We start from the raw sequence: 25,611 nt of genomic DNA on the forward strand, positions 1-25,611 counted from the left end.
CATTCACAAACACTTACTGAGCTTGTATTCTTTGTAAATGACATACTAGGAGCTCTACTTTATGGGAGGATAGAGAGTGCAGATGGAAGTTTTGCCTGGGCCTGGAGCCTACCTTCCAGGCACCTACAGTTCAACTAAGAAAATAAGACAGTGCACTCCAGGCCATGGGAGTGTGGGAAAAGGAGAAGTCACTTCCTGCTGCAAAGGAACCTAAAGAAGTGTTTCTGGAGGAAGTAGCTTTTAATTTGGCTTGGTTTTAGGGGCAAACATAGGAATAATGCACATGAGGTGGGAGGGTTTTATTTGTCTTATAATGAAATGTTTTCTAGTGGAGTTTGAGTAATTTGAGAGCATCATTGACAGTTTAATTGGATTATTAATGAGTCATTCCCAAAGCTCAGTGCAGTAACATTCCTCTGAACCCTCTATCATTTTGACAAATTTCACTTAAATTCACGAAAAGTTGCCTGATCTTTTCTTTTGAAAATTCTTTTGAAATTTCATTATGGGATGCATGGCAGGCCAAATCACACACCCAGCTGTAAATCGTTGTTAATCCTAAGTGTGTTGAATTTAAAGTCAGCTACTTTGAAAACTGACTCCAGATGAATAGAATAGCTGAATGAGATACTTTATGAGCAAGTAGAGAGTCTACTGCCTTCTCTCTAGTCTTTCTTCAGAACACGTAGTGATTTTCACAGACAATATTGTTGCTTTCACTCCAAATTCTAAATACAGTTGTCCTTCATTTTGGGGGGCAGTTTTCCTTAGAACGAGTTGCCAAAGATCTCAAAACGTGATGACTGAGAGAAGTCAGTTATTAAAATGTCACTTGTGGTGTTTCATGAGTGTGGGTTTAATTCTAGGTCATTCTATGGCTGTAGACGTAAGTACAAAAATGCTTTGTGCTGAGTAATTTTTCAGCTGTTGAATTGTCATTGTTCACACACAGAGCTAGTTGGAGGTGCCAGGGATGTGTTTTTCATCACTAATAAGTTGAAGTCATTGGAGTTCAGGTCCCCTAGAATAATACCCCTTGGGTGGTATGGAGGACCAGGACATTTGTGAACTCTGTCCACATTTTGGCCTAGGGTCCGGAGGTGGGGCACACAGAGGAACTGCAGCTAATGGAAGGGGTAGGACTCTGAATCCCCGTCTCGAGGTGGAATAGTGCATATAATCAAAACTGCCCTTGAAAATCTCTTTAATTGCCCGTGATATGTAATACGATGGCATCTCTACCTGACTGATGCACGTTTTCCTTCCCAACTAGATCAGATTGGTGTTTCCAGCAACGAGTCCCTTGGGGAAGTAGTTGGTTCGGGTGTACTGTGAGTGTTCATTAGAATCACACCGAGGGTGCTGAGATGCTTGCACCTAGAGAGGTGTGTGTGGGAACTGAGATTGAGAAAACAGGATCTCCACGCCTCCTATCTCACATCCATTCTGGGGCACATCTGCCTGCTGAGTAGAATAACTGGCACTGTTTTAAGTGGTAAACGTTCCTCCCTTTCAGTTAGATTTTTCTAAGATAAGCATGTGCTGTAACTTCGCTATGCAAAGATGATTCTAAAGAGCAGCCATGATCACAAGAAACTTATCTACTAAGGGGGATGTAAAATATATGTGCAAATTAAGTGAATGTCCAGCCATATACTGTGGGTCTCTGTTCTCACCTCTCACCTGGAATTTGTTAATGGGGGTTCCCTAGAGGAGGAGGCTCTGAAGTCTAATTTGCTCTGGGTCTGAATGATGGGTAGATTTTTGAATGGGGGCACAAGTGGTGAGAAGGGTCCCCCAGGCGGACAGACTGGCCTAGGGGAGCTGGGGCCTGGGAAAGCAGACCTGAGGATGATATGGGGCGACTGGCGCACGAGGTCCAGAGGGAAATGGGGAGAAGCACGGGGCCTGGGTCAGGAGGCCTCTGACGGCTGAGCAGAGGAGTTTGAACTTCATCCTGAAGGCCATGGGGAGCCAGTTCAATATATTTTTTTTGTAGAGGAACAGCCACTAGAGGAGCTGAGTTTTCAAAAGCTTAAGAGGGAAAGCATAAGAGGGGAAGAAAATGGAAGCTGAAAAAACATGGCGATAGTTGTAGTGGGAGAGGATCAGTGACGAGAGTAGGTTGTAGTAAGAAGATCAGGAAGATAGATGTGAGATTTCTCATAGGAGGAAAAACTGGATTTAATGTTTAGGAATTTAATATGAGGAAGGGGACATGTCTGGTAGGGTTTTCTCAGAAGCAGACCCTGATAGGATCCTTAAAGAAATGCTCCCAGGAGGAATCAGGAGTGAGGACATGGGATACAGGGGGAGGAAGGTACCAGGGTTCAGTGTCGGCCTCAGCCTGATCCTGGGGGAAGTGGTGAGTGCACCTTGAGGCTGGGCAACTAGCTTACACCCTCCTGTACCTGAGAGCCATTTCCCATGAGCCTGCTCCAGACACTTGGCAGGTCTATGGCACATCCAGGTGGAGCAGTGCCAACAGCCAAAGATGACCTCAAGTCATGCAAAGGCTGAGGGGACACACAGAACCGGGAGGGGGACTCGGAGGGCAGTTTGGGTGGAACATGGACAGCATCTACCACAAGAGAAGCATGGACAGCATTGGTTTGGTTGTATCATGTTTGTGGCAGTCGCTGTCAGTAGGATGTCCACTGGGAGGTGTCCACAGGGCACTCAGGAACCAGGAGAGAAGTCTGAGCTGTGTGAGGCTGCAGTGAGCCCTTGAGGACCAGCCCACTTCGGTGTCACTGACTGAGCCCAGGCTGCGGTGGTTCTTGATTTCTATCCCAGATACCTCCGCTGATTCTTAGAGATGCAGTGCCTTGCCGAGAGCTGTGCGGAGTTGCTCCGTTCCAAATTGACCATATGCTGGGAGTGGGAGAAGTTTTTGTTCTCTGACTGTATCAGCAAGCTGTGCTCTCGAGTACTATGAGCAGCACAGATTGCTAAGTGAGTCAGCTCTGGCCACCCAGTGTCAGGTGATGCAGAGAGAGACACTTCTTCTGGCTTTTTGCTGTTTTATTTCCAGGAAAGCAAATCTCAGAGAGTGCTCAGCTTTCCTGCTCGTTTCCCTTCTGGGGGATTAGGAATATGAAATCCTGAAGACACTGCCTTTATTCTAAGACAAGGCTCGCAGACTCAGGTGCCGAGAGGGGCCAGGCTTCTTGAGTGGGGACTTCTGGGCGTTGGAGGGCCAAGGCCTACCTCTGCCCCCTTGTTACTAAGTGTTGCCGGACCTTGTACTTTTTTCAAGAAAAGCCAGAAATCTGGATTTTATGTGAAAACTGGCCTTTTTAAGTCATTACCTCACTTTTCCAAAAAAATGTTGTGTATCTTCAGCTCACCCCACTGGCTGCCATCTCGCAACCTTGACGATTTCTGACAGCTTGTGTTGGTGGAGCTGATCGTCTGCCCTTTGCACGACCTGTGCTCCCTTCCACACAAGGCACTCATCGGTCTTCTCAGCTGCTCTTGCACTTGCTTCTTCATGGGCTGCCCACCTCCCCTCCCCCTTGCTAAATCTCCTTTCCTCTTTGGATTCCCATTGCTTACTCCAGGTGCTAAGGTGCCAGGTGCTAAGTAGATATTGCTCGATAGAATTTTACTATTTTATTCCCCATCGAGTGGAATAAAACCATGCTCTGGATTTTGCTACCATCATTCATTAAAAGACCATACATTATGGTCAGGTGGATCTGATTTTGGTTTACATAGTTACCAGTACCCTGAGTGCACCTTTTTAAAAATCTTTACCCAGGATATGTTTATTGATTTTAGAGAGAGAGGAAGGGGGGAGAGAGAGAAACATCCATGTGAAAGAGAAACATCAATTAGTTGCCTCCCTCATGTACCCCGACTGGGGATTGAACCCGCATCCTAGTTATGTGCCCTGAGCAGGGGTTGGACCTGCAGCGTTTTTGTGTATAGGACGATGCCCCAACCAACTGAGCCAGCCGGCCAGGGCCCGAAGTGCATCTTGATAATACAGTCATACAGCATGGACCCAAGTGGTGGGACCATACCCACACAGGCACACACGTTCCTCTCCTTGTCCGAATAACAGTGATTTGCCTCAAAGTATGTTATTTTTCACTTTTTTTTTTCTTTTTAAAAACCATCCAAAGGATGGCCTTTAAAGGAAAGCAAATCTTTGTGGATCTTAAGTGGAGTACAAATGCATTACATTGCCTATATGATAGCCCACAAGATAGCACGAACATTTTCTTTGGCATTTGAAAAGGGCAAAGCAGGGAAAGTACAAAATTATATTGGAACTAAAATGAAAATTCTTTCAAAACTCATAGTTGAAAGTGTCCTCTTTAAGTGGTTTTTGTGTCTCTTCATGTCTAATTTCTACCAATTACCTTGACTCTTGAGAGAGCTATAGGGGCTTCTGGAAAGAGGTTTCATAATTAAACGAAATACACAGGGGGTGGCAGCGCCTACCGGGGTGTGCCCTAGAAAATGCTCAGACACAAGGCTGGGCTCAGCCCTGGAGCGTGCTGATTGTTGGGATCACACATGGGTAAGGAAAGTAACGCTGGGCTTAGCAGTGATTGACATGTGTTACTGCGGTGGAGAAACTGCAGCAGCTGGTTAATTCCCAGGGAGCAGAAATCGAGGAAGGCGGATTCTAAGTTCTTTTCTTAAATCAGAGCAGGGAATGAGGAGGTGTTGTTTTATAGCACGGAGGTCTTTATTTTGGATTTATACGTAGGAAGGACCCCACTCTTTTCTGGCAACTGCCCCTCCTCGCTGGCGTGGTATCATCCTTCCTCAGTTTTCTCAAGCTTCCCGGGGCGTTCGGAGAACTTGATTAGCTCTCTGGGCTGCCACCCTCCCCGCCCCCAACGCGTGCACACACGCGCGCACACACGCAGAGCTGTCCAGCCTCACCGAAGACTACCTTAATGTATTCCTCCTATTTTCCCATCTCACATGGAGTGACACTCTTTTCTGGTGTGGTGGAGTTTCAGGATTCACTGTTAATTATTGTGTTTGCACTTTCCAATGTAATATGCCAGCGTAAAGCCACATTCTCTTGGGGAAAGAGAGGTTGTTTTTTTTTCAACCCACACCCCTAAACGGCTCGCCTGGTTATTGTTATTCTCTTTTTCCAAGGCGGCGGCAGCGGCCTTTATCCCTGTGCAGAAAAGGAGAGACATGTATCGTTTGCCTGAAAGCTTATTCCTCCCCAGCCCCAGCCTGTCCTTGATTGCCTGCGTCTTTCCCCATGTTTGATTGTTTATTTATTTATTTTGGTTCCTCTGAGAGAGCATTAGCAAACTGGTGATGCCAGTCTTTCCCCAGAAGTAAGTCGGAGTGGCAGAGAACGGAGCCGGGGCCCCAACTGAACGCAGAAGCACGGGCTCAGAATTTCTTTGAAATTTCCTATTGATCTTAAAATGTATGCAAGTGCTACGGTGCCGTGAAATGTCTGTATTTGTTTTATGGTAAAATAGATAGAAACCCCCTCCTCCCATGCATACTACCTTTACACAGAAGTGGACTCTCTAGGAAGATGCGTTTCCATGGCATTGCAGGTGGACTCTAGGGACGAGTACTATTTTGAGGTCCTTATGCACACAACGTAGGTAATTTGGTTGTAAACAACTTTACTACACTGTTGGGTGTTTCTGTTGACACAGCTGTCCCATATTAAAGTTAGGAACTCAGGCTGTCTTACTTTAAATATTCTGGCAAAGTCTTTTCTGTCTTGTCTTTGTCAGTCAGAGGCAACTTGGGTTGTGCGAGTTTTTCGAGCCCAGAAAGATGTAATGGGTGTTTCCACGTGGCAGGTCCTAGAAAAGACTAGTACTACTTGAATTTTATATTTTCAGCTAGGAATGAAATAACTTTTGGATCCATATAAGTACATTATTAGTGGTTTCAATGTCTTGAGTTTTTGATACAATGATTATCTCTATAATCTAGCTATTTTCTGTAATTTTTAAGTGGTTGAAAGATAGAACCATTTCACAAAGAGGTAAATGCCGTAAATAGGATTTAGTGGAGTACATCATTTCATTTGCTTCCTATTCATCAACTTCTAGTTGGAACTTAAAATGGGCACAAAGACTTTACACACCACATTAGTGACTCGCATTCATACAACACCTGTTTTCTGAGGGTCTGAGAGCGCTTTTGCTTCATTCCTTGCGTGTTAAGTGTTACACCTTATTCTGCATCCTCACGATGGTTGTTTCTGTTAATATTTGTCGAAAACATTATTAGGCATTCAGCAGAGGTTCAGACTTACACTGTTTTGCAGGCTGAAAAGTACCATTATCTTCCCTTATGTGGGGACATTCCATTCTATATCCCAGGCAAATTAGAGTGAAAAAGTGATTAATGACTTCTCAGTACTCAAGTGTGGGGGAGGGGTGAGTGAGACTGTGTGGTGGGTATGTGGCTTAAGTTCCCTCTTGAGACTCATGGCTCAGAAATACTCCATGTTTCAGCTCAGGGTCCCAGGAGCTTGAAGGGTCCCCAGGGAATTCCCAGAATCCTCTGGGCTTTTCAGCATCCCCAGTCCCTATGGTAGCCTGTGGGACCACAGGCCTGGTTACTCCCAAACTGGTTTCAGAACATAGGGCTGCCACTGCAAATTATTCAGAACAGACGGCTCTATTCAGCAGGTTGGCTGAGTCTTGTCAGTTTTTGCACTAGACTGATTCTGTGCAAATGATGCTTCTAAGGCCATTAGTGCATCATTTTCCTTCTGTTCCGTAAAGACGAAATCAAAATGTGTTTATTAGGTGTCTTTGTCTTGTGTGTCCTGAGGTCGTAGCCTTTGTCAGAGATAATGAGATGAGCACAAGCCCTGGCTCTAGGAAGACTTATAACATACCCGACTTGTTAAAACTTTTATTCTCAAACTCGTTGAAATTTTCATTTTCAAACTTCTATAGGTTAAGACCCCCAAACTCTGAGTAGTGGCCTGGATCTTAACTAGAAACAAAAAGCCCACTTTTCTTGTAAAGAACATTGATATGTTGGCAGGCACTTCCTAATATGATTTATCACTTATGGTAATAGTCAGAATTGCTACCCTTGACTTATTGCTGTGGCTAATGAGAGTTCTTGCTCACTGCTTCATGATGTACATTATTTTTACTCCTAAAAGCTGTGAGGAAGAAAACGAGCCTCAGAGTGATGACCTGTCCAGGCTCACACTTTTGATGAGTGGAGGAGCCAGGATTCACATCAGGACCTGTCTACTTCTAGTACTGTTCCTCTTTACTTTCTTAACCATTAGGGTGCGCGTTAGAGTAGGATTTCACAGCTGACATAGTTTTTCACATTTGACATTTGGGGCTGGATAAGGCGTTGTGTGGGGGGTTGTCTCTGCATTGTAGGATACTTAGCAGCATCCCTGGCCCTTACTCACTAGATGCCAAGCAAACATCCCTCCTCCCCGCCTCTGCATTTGTGGCAATCAGAAATGTCTCCAGACATTAGCCAGTGTCTCCTGACAGGCAAAACTGCCCCCACTTGAGAGCCATGGGGGTAGAGTTGAGACGTGAGGTTGAGGGGGGTCTACTTTATTTTCTTCCATTTATTACATTAATCTAAGTGCCTCTGGATGAAATGCCACCTTTGTTATAGTTGGATTTATATATATATATATACACCCCCTACCAGTGGTCCCCAACCATTTTGGCTCCTGGGACTGGTTTCATGGAAGGCAATTTTTTCCCAGATGGAGGTAGGGGGATGGTTTCAGGATGATTCAAACGCATTGCATTGAAGCTTACCCCCTGCTGTGCAGACTGGTTACTGACAGGCCCAGACCAGTACTGGTCCCAGGCCCAGAGGTTGGGGACTCCTGCCTTAATCTATTCCTTATTCTTTATTGTTCCTTTATTTGTTTACTGATTTTTGTGCTAATACCATGCTATTTTGATTGCAATAAGTCTGTAGTGTATATTACAGGGCACTAGTCTTTTTTTCCTAGATCTTGGCTACTTTTGCACATTAATTTTTCCGTACAAAGTCTGAAGTGATTTTCTTCAGTTCCCAGTAAACTCTATTAAAATTGCAATTTTATCTGCATACTAATTTAATTTCAACCATGTGTTTTCAAGAGTATAGAATTCAATATTATTGTTAGAGGTAAGTTTTTATTACGGAGCTTTGTGGTCATACTGAAAATTCTATATACTATTTACACCAGTTGTCAAAGTGAGGTGGACGTACCCTTGTTGAAGGAGAATTGAGGTTTCTACCTGTACTGAAAACTAGGAAACGAACTGTACGTCACTGATAATGTAACATTTAGTTAGACACTAGCATGTGACATTCAGTCTGAAGGTGGTGCCTGCCTGGGTGCAGATGTCCGAGCTCGCCTGTCCACATGGAGCAGGAGGGGTTCTGGGGAAGGCTGAGTTCAGAGGAACACTCTCAATCCGAACTCGGTGAAGTGGATTTGCAGGATATTTTTTGTAGCTTTAACTAAATGAACTCTCATGAAATATACAAATGACATAAAATTTTTCTGTAAAGTGATTGCAGATTGAGGAGAACACCAGTACTATAAATGTAAAATCCACTCCTCTCTCTTCCTCTCTCTCTCACACACACACTGAAAATTGCCACACTGACCCATCTCCAGCTGTTCATAAGAGCTTTATTAGTGAGATCTAAAAAAAAAAATCAATGCCTCCTTATTCAGATCAGACAGATGACCAAAGAACCTTGGACTCATCAAGAAGATATTTTGAAATGTGGACCTATTTCCACTCTTGTTAACAATGGGTCTTACTTCAAGTGTATATGATGCCTTGAAATACTAGTTATTAATAATATGGACTTATTGAGATTATACTTTTTAAATATCGCTTATTTCATCTCTATGATCTTTTAGAACTTCTGTTTCATATGTATTGTGTTCTAACGTGGAAAATGCTGGTACAGTAGTACTTGGTTTTTACTGATGGGGTGTGTGATCAAAGAATTTGGAGACCACTGATCCACGAAGCTTCTTGGTCACACTGACAATTCCTGAGGCAGGTAGAGTCCTGCTACTCAAAGTGCACTTCATGCACCAGCAGGTGCCCTCAGGGAGCTCCCTAGAAATGCAGATTCCCAGGTCCCCCGGACCTGCTAAATCAGAATTTTCATTTTTACAAGGTCTCAGGTGGCGTCTGTGTGGACATTAAAATTTAAAACAGAATTATAGCTGTCCTGTTCTATTAGGTAGCTACTTGCCACATGTAGCTATTTAAATATAAATTAATTAAAATTAAACAAAAGTGAAAATTCAGTGCCTGAGCTGCTCTCGCGACATTTTGGGTGTTCGGCAGCAACATGTGGGTGGTGGCCACTATAATGGGTTGTGCAGATGCAGAACATTTCCATCCTCTGACTCAATTGGAGGGCATAGGTGGGAGGATCTAGAGAAGAAGGAAAGGGTAAGCAGACTTCAATTAGGACACGTGCATTAAACACAGATAGGAGAAGAGGCTTCCTGTCACTCAACTGGACGTGGCCTCTGAGAGAGTCTTGTGAAGAGAGTTCCTGTGTGGAGCTCTCACTGTTATTTTCGTGACTTTTCTGAATCAAAAAAACATCAGGCAGACCTGCTTTTATTCAGTGTTATGTTTGTGATAAAATATGATTTATGCACAAATACTAATATTAGTTCTTTCCATATCTTCCAAAGTCAATGAGGGGCCTTACAGGATTCCAGAGAAAGCAAGGTCTTGCCCCACGTCCCGTTCCTTATAGTTGTTCTCTTTTCGGGAGTTCAGATTGGTGAGGGTTGAACCTTTCCCAGGTACATTGTACAGGGACACTGGGGTAAAGCTGGTTTGTTTTCCTCTTGCCTTTTAAGGCTCATGGCCAACTCATTGTGCTCTGCAGTTGCTGAAGTTTTATCTCCCAGGGAGCCCGTCCTAACTGTAAACAGCGAGACAGGATGTGGCAAGGTTTCTCTAGAATAAAGAGCAGCTGGTACGGTGTAGTTAGGTGCCCGTGGTGACTTGCACCCATTTGGCAGTGCTCTGCTCCCTAAGAGAGTGTGCGGTTAGGGTGTCATTTGCACATCTTTCCCCATACTTTCCAGAATGTTCCCACTTAATACCAAACCCTTCTCAAGAGACCTAGTGAATGCCTATTGGTGAATGAGGAAGGGAAATCAGAAGAAAGGGCAGTGAACCCCTCAATGGGTTAATTCTTCTACTTCCTACTTCAGAACTCTCCTGATGTACTCTATAGTTAGGTGCTTTATTTAAAGCTTTACTGAGATTTGTTTTCTTGGCTATGTTTTCTTTAAGTATTTTCTAAGCTTCGTTATTAGGGGTAACTTTTGACTGCAGCAGCCTCATTTTTTTTTTGGTAGATTTGGTAGACTTTTTTTGGTTCATTTTGCAAAGAGGAGGTCATAAAAATTCCCTGAAATCGTCTCCCTGTTGTTCTGAGAGCATCTTTGGGAGGCAGCTGTTTATTCCCCTTTCTCCCTCTGCATCCCAACCACCACCAATTGCAGAAACAAGAAATATCTAAAACCTCTCTCTCATTCATCCTTTCCCTTTACAGAAATCTTAGCTCTTGTTTCTGCTCTCTAAAATATTCTTTCCCTCTTCCTACATCATACACAATGCCGCTTTAATCTTACTGAAATCTCTACTTTAGTCTCTTCTTTTATCTCAGACTATCCATGACTCTCCTTTACCTCAAAATGAAGTCCAGTCCCATCCGGTAGCAACACCCACCCATCCTTTCTTTCTAACCTCGTTTCTTACTTTTCTGCTCTAGCTACTGCACAACCACAATCTCAGATTCATCCTAACAATGAATTCACCCATACAGTCACTAGGCTGATGTTTACTGATGCAGCTGAACTGTATAATAAGCAACCTGCACCTTCACGGGTCTTTCACCAAACTGACCTACTTATTATTTCCAGCGTCTAACCCATGCTACATCTAGATCCTGACTAATTTTTGTTCTTGGTGCCTGCAATGTCCTTTGATCCATTGTCCCATCACTAATTTCCACACAGCTTCTGAAACTCAGCTTATAGGCTCCTTATTTTTTTTTAATTTCTCTGGTCCCTGACAATGGAAATAACTGAACTCTCCTAGCACTTTCATTTATATAGCAATTATCTTTCCTTAGGCTACAAATTTCTAAAGAGGAGACTCTGACTCAATGCCTTATATGTGCTCAGTGATCAAGAAGGTGATGAATAGATGAATAAATAGATATTTTTGTTGTTGGTTTTACACAAGCTAGTGAAACCAGAGGAAGACTTCTTTTTCTTTTATCGACAGATCTTTTTCAGATCTGTAGATAGTTCTCCCTCCTTGACACCCCCCTTAAATAAAAAGTAAAGCCATTCTGATCATTATACTTGAGCCTGGGGTTGCCTTGGGGGAATATCTTAAAATTTCTTCCTGTTTCCCAGAGATAGAGAATTTGTTTCTGTAATTTGGCAATATTTTTTTTAGTTGGAGAAGAGCCTAGTTATCTAAATCTGTGTTTGTTACTATTTTTTTTCTGATTACTCCTAAATGAAACAAAAATAGTCTTATTGATATCTGCACATTCTCTCTCTTTTCTGTTAATAACTCAAGTTCAAACTATGCTTAGCATCCTGGGAAAAAGAAGATGTTTAAACTCATAGTTTTTGAAGCTATCTAAGGGCTGTGTGAGTTGAAGTGATATCTATTACATGTTTATTATTTGAAAGTAGTGTTATGATGTTTCTCTCCAATGTTTATTATTTAAAAGTATAGTTTATAATAGTTTTTCCACAGGCATTTGTTTTTTAGGAGCCTAATCTCACATCTACCATGAGACCAAAATGGGAGTTCAACTGGCTTTTGTCAGAATAATTTGAGGTTCAACCCTTTTGCCTGCAATAATTTTAAATATTAAAGTGCTCCTAAGCATTGCAATCTTTGCCTGCATACATGTTCTTGGCTTACTAAGTGGCTATGACCCAGCCACTGTGACTGCAGACCGGCTTGTGGGAATGTCCCGGCCAGGGTCTTGTTGGATCGTGGGAGAGCACCAGGGGAAAGAATCTGCTGAGTCACCGCAGGGAATGAAATTTCTGGGTTGGGTTTAAAGGTTAGTTATTCTGATTATGACACAAGTAGATACTATCTGTTCGCTTTTACCTCTCCCCTGATATTCAGCCTTCTCTGACTGCTATGGTAGCTTTGGGTGTGTAACCCAGAGGCCGGAGACCGAGGGCTCAGAGGTCAGATGCAGTCTCAAACATGTTGGCCTATATAACATTGTTTGGAGCCAAAATTTGACAGTGATGGCTGACATTAAAACACAATTTAATGACTTTAGCCCTGGCTGGTGTGGCTCAGTGGATTGAGCACAGGCCTTCGAACCAAAGGGTCACTGGTTCAATTCCCAGTCAGGGCATGTGCCTAGGTTATGGCCAGGTCCCCAGTAGGGGACACGCGAGAGGCAACCACATATTGATGTTTCTCTCCCTCTCTTTCTCCCTCCTTTCCCCTGTGTCTAAAAATAAATAAAATCCTTAAAAAAAAACCCACCCACATAATTTAATGACTTCCTTTAAAAAACATTAAGAAGATTTGGCAACCCTGGCCTGGAATTCCTGGTACAGGCTGAGATGTACACTGCCCAGTTTGCTGTGGTTTGCGCTGTTCTCCTTTCTCCCCAATGTCACAGTGACTTGGCACTTGACAGTGCACATCACTCCTGCCCTGTGACTTTCCTCGTGGGGGAGGCAGGTTTCTCTGCAGCCACCCTGCTGTCAGAGATGGGAAGTGAGAGGGCGCCTGACACTGACTGCGTTTGAGGGGAAACAGGAGAGAGCATATTCCTGTGTGCACACGAAGACCAGTCGGTCCCGTATCTTTTACTGAGAACAAAGTGTTTAGATTATGCATTCTGGTCAAAAACTATCTTCTTCCACTCACTCTTTGTGGGCCTTCAGGTTTGCCTCCCTCAGTTGACCTTTGGACCAGCTTCCCGGGGAGGGACCGCACGACTCTTGGCACAAGTGAGGGGTGTAATGAGCGGGGATCTCCAGTATAGCTCTGGGTTTGCACACAGTTCTCGTTACCATTGATGTTCATGTGTGAGTAATCAGGTCAGTGTGACACTGAGCAGGTGGTCTTTGTTACGGTTTTAACGCTGACATCTGTGGCCAGGTGTGCTGCCCTCTGAGGCGCTTTAGCACGTGGGCTCTTTGCTCTCCTACCCTACCCTTAGGAAAGGTGTGTGCACACATGCTCGGTATCTCACTCTGCTTTTACAGGTTTGTTTGACAAGCATTTATTTCAGTTTTCTGCTTGCTCGCATTTTGGCCCAACTCCCGTTCTGTAAGGTGTCAAACAAGCAAGGACTGTTTGGGGTGATGACAAAGTTCTAGAAGTGGATAGTGGTGATGGCTGCACGACATTGTGAATCTACCTAATGACCCGGAATTCCACCCATAGAAACGGTTAAAGCAGTAAATGTTTTGTAAAAAAAAGTAAAAATAAGTTGGAAATATCTTTTAGTTTTTCCAACCAAAAGCAGCATAGAAAAAGTCTCTATCTTATGTTTCCTTTCTCTCTGCTTCTTTCTTTGGAGGTTTGTCTTCCTCTGAGGGCACAGGAGCCTGCAGACTGGTCTCAACCAGTCATTCTTACTGTGTTTTCTCCTTTTCATGACTTGTTCAGTCACCTCCCCAGGAAAATCAGAGTGGCAGTTACAACATGCCCTCCCTAGGCAGTGGCTCTTCACTCTGATGGCACATTAGAATCACGGGGGAGTTTCCAAAGACCCTTTGCCCCGGACGTACTTTACACCAATTAAAGCAGAATTTGTGAGACCTCCGCATGGGATCCCAAGGTTGGTGCAGCCAGGGCGAGAACGCCTGCTCTGTGGGAAGCCCTGTCTGGTTCACAGGGATTGCTTGCTGGATTGTGCCAGTGCCTAGTGTTGGGGTGCATCAAAGGAGGTTACTCTTTTCTCTCCCAGACCCAGTTATTTCAGTCCTTGACCTCATGTGATTTGAGAGGTCACATAGGAGAATTATAGTCACACAGGGGTGTAGGTTAGTTTAAAACTAGAAATACTGACTCAGAGAAGAAATACGATAGACCAGGGGTGTCAAACTAATTTTCCCCGGGAGCCATGTAAGTGTCACGGTTGCCTTGAAAGGGTCGAATATAATTTCAGGACTGTATAAATGTAACTACTCCTTAACTAGGGGCGAGGAGCTCAGCGCTGCTGCTGGGTAGAAACAAGGTGCCGAGCTGGATAAAACAAGGTGGAGGCCTGGATTCGGCCCACGGGCCTTGTGTTTGCCACCTGTGCTGTGGAATCAGAACAAACACAGCCCTGGCCGGGTAGCTCAGTTGGTTGGAGCATGGTCCTGAGGTGCCAGGGTGGCCGGTTCCAACCCCGGTCGTGGCACAGGCAGGAGTCACCCAGTGAGTGCGTGGATGGTGGAACAGCAAGTCCATGTTTCTCTCTCTCTCCCCCCTTTCCTGTCTGTCTCTAAAAATGAATAAAAATAAAAACAAACAAATGCACAAATCTCCCCAGTATATTATGGCTTTTCTTCTTTCATTTTGAAAAAATAAATTCTGTTTGGGGATCATTTTAGATTCAACAGAAAAGTTACAAAGGAATTATAGAGCATTTCCATACACCCTTCACTGAGTTTCCCCATCATTAATATTTTACATTGCCATGGTACATTTGTCAAAACTAAGAAACTGACATTGGTTCATCACTATTAGCTAAATAGTGGGTTTTATTTGCATTTCATCAGTTTTTCTATTAATCTTCTCTTTCAGTTTCTGGATGCAAAACAGGCACCACACTGCATTCATCGTCATGTTATGATGGCTTTTTAAAATTTGATGGGCTCTGAGGTCCTGGCTGCTTCTCCGGTGTCCTGAACAGCTGGAACTAGTGAGTTCTGGGCTTTGTTAGTGCCATGTTGCTGCTCTCTAGGCCAGCAATGCTCAACCTTTCCCAAATCATGGCACACATAAACTAATGACTAAAATGGGGGAGGGGTAGTGATTTACAAAGGGGATAAATGGTAATGAAAAACATGCAATAAAAAAAATTAAATAAGTAAAATTCTACAGCACAACAAAAAAATGTATCTTTTGCTGAGCTGACCAAGAAAAACAGGTATAATTTTGGTTCATTCACACTGGATGGCTACTGTTGTGTTAACTATTGTCATTTTTTTATTTGACAGTCTAAGGGGAAAGCGGCCAGTGCCCCTGACTGAATAGTCAGGTCCTGCATGCTCTAAGAATCCTTGCAGCACCCCAGTGGGCCATGGCACACCAGTTGAAAGCCGCTACTCGAAGCAGCGGCTTTGGGGGTGAACTCATTGTCTTACTCATGCTCGGCTTCCAGGACATTGTGCGTCTGCTCAGTGACATCCTTCTATTCCCTCTTCCTTCCAGAAAGTCCCTTTGGAACGGCTGGAAGTAAACCCCTCTCGACTCTCCCAAGCTGCGTACAAGTGAGGGCCCCAAGATATGAGATGAGTCAGAACTCTTTCTAGTTAATTTTTCCCTTGGCTCTTCCTAAGAAATGACCCAGCAGCATGAAGATGATTTTATTCTTCAAGGAGCCACACTATTCTGAGGTGGATCCTTGTCCTCAGGGCCCGGCTGGATCGTCTGGTTCTGGGCCTGCACCTGGCCGCCTGCGGGAGAGGGAGGCCTGTTCTGAGCAGGAAACTGCCTTGTTTTCCGCCCCAGCAACTATTCATTTTCTGGGCCGTGTAACAAATGTCCACAAACTCAGTGGCTCAAAACAGCATACAGTTACCATCCCACAGTTTCTGTCGAGTCTCTGAGTGCTCTGCGTCAGGTCTCTCGGGCTGCATTCCAGGCGTTGGCTTGGCCTGGGGTCTCACTCAGAGGCTGGACTGGGGAAAGCTCTGCTTCCGTGCTGTCTCGGGTGGTTGGTGGAATTCATTTTCTTGGAGTCGCAGGACTGAGACTCCTGTTTCTTTTTTTTTTTTAATAGATTTTATTTATTTATTTTTAGAGAGAGGGGAAGGGAGGGAGAAAGAGAGGGAGAGAAACATCAGTGTGTGGTTACCTCTTGCGCACCCCCTACCTGGGACCTGGCTCACAACCCAGGCATGTGCCCTGACTGGGAATCGAACCAGCAACCCTTTGTTTCTCAGGCCTGCGCTCAGTCCACTGAGCCACACCAGCCAGGGCCAGGCTCCTGTTTCTTGCTGACTGTTGTCCAAGGGCTGCCCATAGTTCCTTGCCACATACCCTCTCACAACATGGCAGGTTCTTCAAGGCCAGCAAGGGGAGTCTGTAGCTCCAGGCTCACAGCATAATGTAACGTAACCCTGGGAGTGACATCCCATCCCCTTTGCTGCATTCTGTTGATTGGAAGCAAGTCTTGGGACCTTCCCCCTCTCAGTGGGAAGAATTGTACAAAGGCTTGAACTCTAGGAGGTGGTCACTGGGGGTCCCCTCAGGGTGTGTTCATCACACGAACCGAACCGTGTACTACCGCCCTCACCCCTACAGTGCGAGGAGCCCAGAAACTCCTTCTAGCAGCCCTGCAGGCAGTCCTTTGCTTGTGTTTGATGCTGTTTTTCACAGGGTTTGTGGCAGGGGGAGGGTTCTGTGTGACTGTGCCCTCCACCCAGCACTGGCCCAGCACCCTCACAGGGCGCTGACTTCAAAGGCTAGGGCAGCCAGCAGCTCTTCTGAGAGGATTTCAGAGTCTTTGCCACCTCCTCTCCCCTCACACACTCTTTGGTGTTGCTATCCCTTCATTTCAAACAGTGGAGGTGATTCCTAAAGGCAACAGGAGACTTGTTGGTTGCTCATCTATTGTTCCGATGTGCATCGTATTTGCTTTTTCAAGAGACCAGAGACTGAGATACAATTTTTCATGTTTCATCTAGAAAATTTACAACAATGCTGATTTTTGTTGCTGTTTTGTACCTCTTTCAGTTCAGTTGTAACTGAGATAGTTATCTGACAGGGTGCCCTGGGGCTATCTTTGTTCCTATAGAATTCTTGTTCCAGAAGCAAAGAGGGTCATTGTTAGATCCTGTACTAAAGGAGATCTCTCACAAGTTTGGGTGTGAGTTGCTTAAAGACAGACTCTTCCCTCCATTCATTGGATGGGTGTTTAACCAAGTAAATCCAGTCTTGACTTACTTAAAATGATCACTGTTTTTCAACCCAGTCTTTTAAAATCCCAGTGGGTATTTATAAATAACCTCCTGGAGTCCGATGTGAGTCTCCGTGTGACAGAGCAGCTGGGATTTCCCATCTTAGACCTCTCTGCCTCCCACGCCTCTCCCTGTGGTTTGGGACCCCACACAAAACATCTGATGGTATGTCATGGCCAAGTCTTCCCTTTCATAAGTCTGGAATCTTCTGCCTTAGTTCCTCTTAGTATGCCTTTTGTTTGGAGGGGGTGGGATAAAAAACATAGGGGGAAAATGAGAACAGGAACCTAGTCTTTGATGAAGTTTTCAAGGCAAGAAGAGTGGGGCTCAGAATTGGCTTATTCTTTTGGAATTAGTTTGTCCCAGTTCCAGCAGTTTGGAATCAGTTTATTCTTTTATATTTCGAAAGTATGTGCCTCAGTCTCTACTCCTGAAAAGATATGTTAGGAGGAATAATAAAATCAGAATATGCCATTGCTGTTTGCTCACCCAATCACAGTTGCACACCTGGCGAAAACCAAAGCCCCTTTAATATTTTCACTTTTGAGTTTCATGTAAATCATACCCAGATGGTTAATAGTAGCATGAGTTGCTTTGAATGATATATAGGAAGCTTAGAAATTCATTTAAAAGTATTATAGCACATATGCACGTGAAACTTTTTGGTGGGATATATGTATCTCAGGAGTTCAGTGTGAAGGTGCTCGCTTCTTAAGAATTTTCTGGCCACATCTGCTCTCACAGGGGCTGGCCTGGTGGAGCCCCTGGTAAGTGGACTTCTCAGCCCCTCAGCCAGTGGAGAGTGGCTGTGCCTGTGGTGTGAGTTGTGGACAGAGCCCAGGGCCTGGGTCTCTTAAGTCCCACTCCCCATGAAGAGACGGTGTGTTCTGTCGACCCTTAACTACAGCCCCACTTCCCGTTGCCTTACACCTGCCTGGGCCAAGGAATCACCAGACATGTGGCTTCCAGGAGTTCCTAGACCCAAGTTAGTGTCATACAGGTGCTCCTGAAAGGGATGGCGGAAGCGGCGGAATGTTCTTGTCTTGAGCACTTGCCTTTGGTTCTGAATGTGCACAGCATTGCATCATGCGCACGTCCACACGGTGAGAAAGGCAGGGAGAACCACCCCCAACCCCCGCCGAGTGGGGCGATGGCAGGGGCACACTCGACACCTCTGCACTGACCGGAAGGCTGCGGGGGTTTCCCTCAGCCATCCAGTTGCTTTTTAATCCTCACCCGAGAACATTTTATTTTCATTGCTTTTAGAGAAAGCGCAAAGGAGAGAGGTAGGGAGAGAGAAACAGAAACAGAGAAGCATCAATTGTTTGCCTTCTCGTACGTACCCTGACCAGGGATCGAACCCACAACCTTTCAGTCCACCGGACAGTGGCTCCAGCCAATGGAGCCACACCAGCCAGAGCCTCAGCCATCACTCTTTTCCCAGAACTTCTACTTCAGTGGCCTTATAGTATAGTCTTTTCTTAATGCATGTTTAATTTTGATAGATTTTGCCAGATTGCCCTCTATAGGGATTGAATGCTTTAAAAGTCTTAAATATTTTTAAATTTCCTAAGTGATGAATATATGAATATATTCTCTTCAGAAAAAGTGGGAAAAATGAGAGATACAGGGAAAGAGACAGAGCTAATGTATTAAAGCTACATTACTGGAGACTGCATGTGTGTTGTTGAATGTGTAAGCTGCATACTGTGCTCACCCCTTCATTCAAAAACGATGTCTTTGATTTGATGGCTTGTCTGGGAGGCCTTACTGTGATGTGATCTCTCTATATGATTTGAGTTGTTTACCATAAATTATTTTTCAGCAGTGCACTTTTGGCATTTACTTGCAGGAAATAATGTAGGGTTTTAGCAAACACCTACACTTTTTTTGTAATATTGTGAAAACGGTAATCTTTGCCTGTGTGTTTTTCCTTTCTCTTCAGATCCCAGAAAGCCGATCTTCACAATGAAGCCTACGTCTTGGAGTTAGATTGCTGTTCCTCCTTACTTCACCTGACAGACCAAAAAATCATCCCGGAGTTCATTAAGAAGGTGAGCCCTGCCGTCAGGGTGCAGTTGCAAAGGTCCTGTCCCCCGAGAGAACAGGCAAGAAGGGGCTGGCTCCAGGTAGGTCAGCCATAGCCTCTGCGGGCTGGGCTGGAGCCAGGCCTCTTCTGACCCGGGCTGACCCCATGGGGATGCAGCTCCCTCCCACACATTGCTGAGGCTGAAGCTGACTCTGAAGGGATGTGGCTTCCCCTTCCTCCCCAGCTGGCAGGACCCTGGACCCTGCCTTTTAAGGCTGGAGTGACCTTAATGGCTGCCAGGCCTGCAGCCCCTCTGCTATGACTCCCCTCAAATCCTCGAGGTGGTGTAAACCCCCCACATCCCACCTTCTACTCACCCTGGGGGTCTCCATGGCCACCAGTCCCCTTCCTTTCTTAGCATGGGAGTGTACCAGAGTCCTGTGGCTGCTGGCATGTAGTTGAATCAGGGAATCCCCTAGTTGCAGGGGATTCCTTCTCTGCTCAGGAGTGGGTCTGGTTTGAATTCCTCTTGGTGCCGTGTGAGGTTCCCTCCCAATCGCAGTGCGCTTGATGATGGCATTTACTGCAGAAGGACTGTCCTTGCCCAAGTGGGGCTCAGTTCATTGCTTCATGCTTATCTTGTTCTCCCACACCCAGTCTTCCACAAGAACTGGCCATTGCCCACCCTGCAGAGGTGATTATGATTTGTTTGAGATCAACTAGTTGAGGTCAACTAGTGAATTCACTAATAACTGTGTTGGCTATTTCTAACTTTGGGCCAGAAATTGGCCTTGGTGCTTGGATACAGAGGACAAAGTAGGCATGGTCCCTGCTCCTGTGCCCTCCCAAAGGGCAGGTAAACCCTGAAGGGGTGTCATGAGGACCTGGGACTGAGACGAAAGGGTGAGGAGGGGTTCCCTGGTGCTGGGCTGGGCTGGGCAGATGGGGGGCTCTCCAGACAGAGGAAGCAGCTTGTGCCAGGGCCCGAGGCAGGAGGGAGCGAAGGGAGTCAGCAGATCAGAGGGCCTTGGGGAAGACAGGGAGTGTGTGTGTTAGGGGTGGGAGAAGGGGCCATGACTGGCTGTAAAGCAGTGGGAGGCTGTTGAGAGGAATTTTGCAGCAGAGTAAAATAATTAGATTGTCCCTTTAAACACCCAATGATTCTTTTTTTGTTGTTCTCTTCCTGCTTCCCTTCCTTCGACATTTATTGAGTAATCGGGCTTTACAAGGCCCTGGGAATAACCACTCATGTGTGGTGGGGGCCAAGGCTGAGGACCAGGAATCAGATGATCTCTTAGGTCAAAATTTCTGGTAATTTTACTAGGACGGTGCAGACTCTCTCTACTCTGGTAAAATTCAGATTATTACCTAGAAAATGAGGAGAAAGAAATTTTTGTCCGCACATGTATAAGCCTGAGAACATGAGTGTTTGCACAAGTTGTACAGATGTCTGTTTAAATAGGACCGTCCTCTTTTGATTGCTGCAGATAAAGCGTTCTAATAAACTTGGGTAGGGACGTTTGAGAGGTGGGATTTATGCCGTGATCTGAGTACTGCGGGAAAAATCGTTTGGGAAATGGTTTTGTAATAAAGACTGGGATGCTTGGACTATTTGAAGGTAAGTGGGTAAGAGTAGGGCATGAGGCTCTGGCCGTACTATCAAATGTGCTCTTTTAAAAACATGTGCTTTAGTGCTTTGGTCTTTACCAAGCCTGACCATCGCGTGGCTGCCCCATTGCATGTTGCCCGTATCAGGTTTTAAGGAGACAGTGTCCTGATTAGCAGGCACTCAGATGCCGTGGGTCTCCCAGTGTCTGAAGTGTATCTCTGATGGGCAGCTCTCCAACAGAGGAGGAGGGAACATCAGAGGTATGCTTTATATACCCCGAAGGGCGAACCGGTTTCTATTTAAGACTTTAACTCTTATCGCACTGTTCTTTTCCCCACACAGTAAGTGTGTGTGTACAGCAGTATCTGATGGTTCATTCCATAATTAGTTAGATGAGTCATTGACTCCTGCTGATTCTGTTTGTTATTAACATTTTAAAAATTAGACACTTTAAACCTTTTAAATTGATTTTAGAGAGAGGGAGACAAGAAGGTGGAGAGCGAGAGAGAGAGAGAGAGAGAGGGAGGGAGGGAGACATTGATTTGTTCCACTTATTTATGTATTCATTCGTTGATTCTTGTCTGTGCCCTGACCGGGATCGAACCTGCAAACTTGGTGTATTGGGACGATGCTCTAACCAACTGAGCTACCTGGCAAGGGCCAAGAATTATACACTTTAAAGCCTACCATGTCATCCTGTACCTACCGTTTACCTAGTTTTCCAATAAAAACTATTGGATCCAGACAGACTAGACAACTTGCCCACTAGAGCAGTCCTGAGATTTCTGACCCAGAGTTTGTCTCCAGATGTGTATGCTGGAGCCTCTCACCTTTGTTCCTGTCCATAGAGAGGTGGTTCGTGGTCAGGGTCAGCAAGGGAGGAAGTACAGTCTCCCGCCTTACAACCCAGGTGTGCTGAGGTCACCCCACCATTCGCCCCTGCACTCTCACGGCCGAGGGCTGGCCCTGGAAGTCTCCAGTATTTGTGGACTGTCAGTGCTGGCTGCGGCTTCAGTTTCTAGGCCAGTGTCCATGACAACCAGGAGAAGAGAGACAAATGGGCCCCCTTTCCCCTGCTCCTCTTTTCTGTCATTGGACAGGATTTCTGGAGAAAACACCTCCTCAGCGCGCAAAGAGCAGAGGGGAGGCCAAAGCTGCTCTGTACGGGCGACAGCTGTTCCAGCTGATGGCAGAATTTTACAGGTTGTAAATTTTTCTGTCATCACACAGGTAGACGACCACAGGATCTTCCTGGGAAGAAATACACTAAACACCATTTGTGGTTTTTTTTTCAGTGAATACTTGATGAATAGGTTGGTCCCCATGTATATATATGGTGGTGGCACTTGTTAATTGCCATTCACTTAGGCCAAGATGAAGCTGTGTCACTGGCGGCTACAGCTTGCAGTCATTACTTTTTATCTGGGTCATTATTTTGTGTGAAATAATGGCTCCTGTTTCTCTGACAAGTACATCTGTCTTACGATGAGTTGGTAATTAACTCATTTTGTCATTGTACCATCACACAGGATAAGCTTATGTTCTCTGCATATTAGAATTAAACTCCAAGTGATTAGACTATTTTTTCCTTAAGAACAATGCCCCAGTATTATTTTTCCACCAAATGTTTTAAATTAGAACCTTTGGATAGAGAACATGGATAGAAGGAGGGGAAGGCGATTTCATTCTTTTCCACAATTAGGAGAAATAAAGTCGTTTGTATCTGTGTCATGTAAAATTAGCCGGAGATGCCATAATTTACAGCCGCTCTCCATCACGATTTTCACAGGCGGCGAAGGGACATGTAAAAAGATGCTCTGGTTCCTTTTCACAGTGGACTAAGGATTTCTCTGTGCACTTTGGCTGCTCAAATTAAATCTGGGCTACTGCATTCTGTTTTCCCCTCTTGGATCCTGCTGTGCTCCTTCCAACCAGCCCCTTATGCAAATGATTTATTGTGGACCACAGAACATTTGAAATTCAGATTTATGGGCAGACTTGGAGAGGGTGTTTTCCAAGTCCTGGAACCGAATGCTCTAGGGACGAGGAGCTGCGAGGCTGTGGGAGCGCCACGGAGTCCGCTCTGCTCCTTTGCGACAAAGGTTCAGCTGCCAGGTACTTCTGGAGCTTGGCTCGCATGGCTGGTGGGTTTGTGGGGCCCCCTGGAATTTCCTATTCTTCAGAGTTCCCAGTGGATCGTAAAGGAGACAGGGATATGGAATAAAGAGGCTACAGGTTCATTTTCAAATTACTTTACAGTCTTTGGAGCATCTTGGGAAAGCGCTTATGTATTTGGAAAGCACTTTAAAGTTTTCAGTCATTGCACACGTTTTCTGGTTTGTGCTTCACAATAATTCCATTCAAAAGGCCGTCCTGGCAGTGGTATCTCCCTTCTGCACAGGTGGAAGCTAAGCTGGGAGGAGACAAGGGCTTTGCTCAGCGGCTGGGGCAGATAGATGACAGAGCCTGGGCTGGTCCTTCCACAGCGGAGATGCCAGTGGGTGGTAACTGGACTTGGGCAGCGCTGGAGGGTTCTGTGGCCGGGTGGCTGGGTGGCCTGTGGGGAGGTTTTGGAGAGATGTGGTGCGGAATGAGGACCCTGAAAAAGTGAGGGATAGACTCTTGTGGAAATGGAGGGGCGAGGTGGACAGTGCTGTCCCTGGTGTGGACAGGAGCATGAGGTGAAGGTTCAAGGCCGAGAAAGAGTCAAGTCCTGCTTGGCTGCAGTGCGAGATGGACGAAAGGAGGAGGAAGACTGTTCTGGGCAGGGCTCTATTGATTCCATGAAACAGGAACTCGCCTCAAGCCAGCTTAGGTGAATCAGGCAGGAAATGGCTTGGAGCCCTAGACTCCAGCGGCAGGAATTTCCCTGGGGCAGCAGTGCGGAAAAGCCAAAAGATAAATAAATGAATCAATAAAGATTGATCTCTCTGGCTACATTATATATTGCTGGCCCCTATGTATATATCTATAAGTTTATTTGAATTTTAGATGGAACTTTACACCCCAGAGGGACTCCCCCATGGGCCAGGCAGGCCCTATGCTAAAGGGCTCCACACCTGCTGTCCTCTTGACCCTCATCTCACTCCTCCGAAGACTTATTTCTACTTTACAGGGAACAGACTGAGGCACAGGGAAGCGATGCAGTCTGCCCTGAATTACACCTGGGGAAGGCACACCTGGGATTTGAACTGGCTGGCCCAGAGGCCACATTTGTGACCAAGGGGCCATGCACTCTCTTCTTCACAGTCCTTGAAGACTGAGAGTGGGGCGTCCCAACCAGGAGGCCTGGGTTGGGCACGGGAGACAGATGGGAGCAACTGGGTCTGGTATGTGGGGACAGATTTGAAGCACCTCCCCTCAGTGGAGGCTGGGGCTCAAGGCCTCATTGCTTACGGGAGAAGGTCACACTCCCTGCCATTGTCCAGGCCAGGTGGAGGCCTTTGCCATCAGCTCTGGGCTCTGTCCCTTAGATTCACCCTCTGTTATGATGGTGGGGTGGCACTGACCTGCATGATCTACTTAGAACTAGGTGCATTTTATCTCGCCCTGGACCAAGGAGCCTTTGGAATGAAGACAATTAAGGGAACCACTACCATGTCCTCTGGGGGTGTCCCACTGTATGGTCAGAAACTCGGCGACCTCGCTTAAACTAGATGCATTGTCCATTACAGAACCAAGTGATTTTACTTATACCATGACCTCTAAAGAAAGGAACTTGACAAATTTTAAAAATCTCATTGGCTTGCCCTGGCTGGGTGGCTCAGTTGACTGGAGTGTCCTCCTGTGTACCAGAAGGTTGCAGGTTCAGTTCCTGGTCAGTTTCCATACAGGAAGGGACTGATCTATGTTTCTCTCATACATTGGTGTTTCCTTCTCTCTCTCTCTCTCTCTCTCTCCCCTCCCCGTCCTCTCCCTCTCATCAGTAAAAAGCATATCCTCAAGTGAGAATTTAAAAAAAAAACCCTCATTGGCTCCCTTTAATGAAACAAAAGATCCCCGACCCCCAGGATTATGAAACTTTGCCTGTGGTATATAAATAACTTATCAGTTATTTGATTGATTGCTGAGTATTCTGAGCCCTGTTACTACGAGTGCAGTGCAGAGAATCTAATTTAATTAGTGCAAATTCAGAGTGAAAGGAAAATTACGTTCAGAAGGCTTCCTTTTCCTCGCTGTACCCCCATCTCCTCCCAAACTAGGAGAATCATGACACTTTTAAAAGGCACATCTGGGTGGGAGGAGGCCCCACGGTGTGCGATTCCAGCAGGGAGCGTGTCCTGAGTGGAAGAACATGGGTGGGGGGCCCGGCAGAGGAGAGGTGAGGAATGAGGCACTGTGTTCGGGGATAGGGTGTCCTGGTCACTGTTGTGTCTCCAGAACCCAATAAACATTTGTGAATGAACAAATTAAGAGAGGAGTGCAGAGGGGGAATCATTCGGATTGTGTGTCACAGAAGGGGAGAAGCCTGAGATGACACCCAGGTGACTAATGTGTGAGGTGTGGTCCTTCGTGAGGACGGGGAACACCTTGTGAGGAGCCATTGGGAGCAGAGTGGTGATGAGATTGGTGAGGGACTTGTTGGGACTCAGGGAACAGTGGGTTACTCAAGGGAACATTGCAGAAGGTAGTTGTGGTTGTTGGGCTGGAGCTCAGGAGGAGGCTAAGAGTGGAGATGTGATTGTCTGAGGGACAGACTCAGAGGCCCACGGGGGCAAGCAGGTAGCAGCAGTGAGGGAGTGGCTCGGGAGGTCACCTGGGTGGCACATGGCCTTCTCTATGGGGGCAGCCCCTGACTAACCA

The 25,611-nt window shown here is 45.7% G+C and overlaps 1 protein-coding gene across 4 annotated transcripts in view; it reads left to right on the plus strand.

Annotated features, from left to right (window-relative positions):
- The window catches only part of RFTN1 (raftlin, lipid raft linker 1), a 186,516-nt gene that overhangs the window by 78,711 nt on the left and 82,194 nt on the right, over positions 1 to 25,611 (plus strand). For all 4 annotated transcript variants that reach the window (XM_036030605.1, XM_036030607.1, XM_028518801.2 and 1 more), the window contains exon 4: positions 19,116 to 19,224. In XM_036030605.1, the coding sequence (XP_035886498.1) occupies positions 19,116 to 19,224 (109 nt within the window). The remainder of the gene's footprint in view (positions 1 to 19,115; positions 19,225 to 25,611) is intronic.

This window comes from Phyllostomus discolor, chromosome 7 (assembly GCF_004126475.2).
Source record: "Phyllostomus discolor isolate MPI-MPIP mPhyDis1 chromosome 7, mPhyDis1.pri.v3, whole genome shotgun sequence".
Lineage (NCBI taxonomy): Eukaryota > Metazoa > Chordata > Mammalia > Chiroptera > Phyllostomidae > Phyllostomus > Phyllostomus discolor.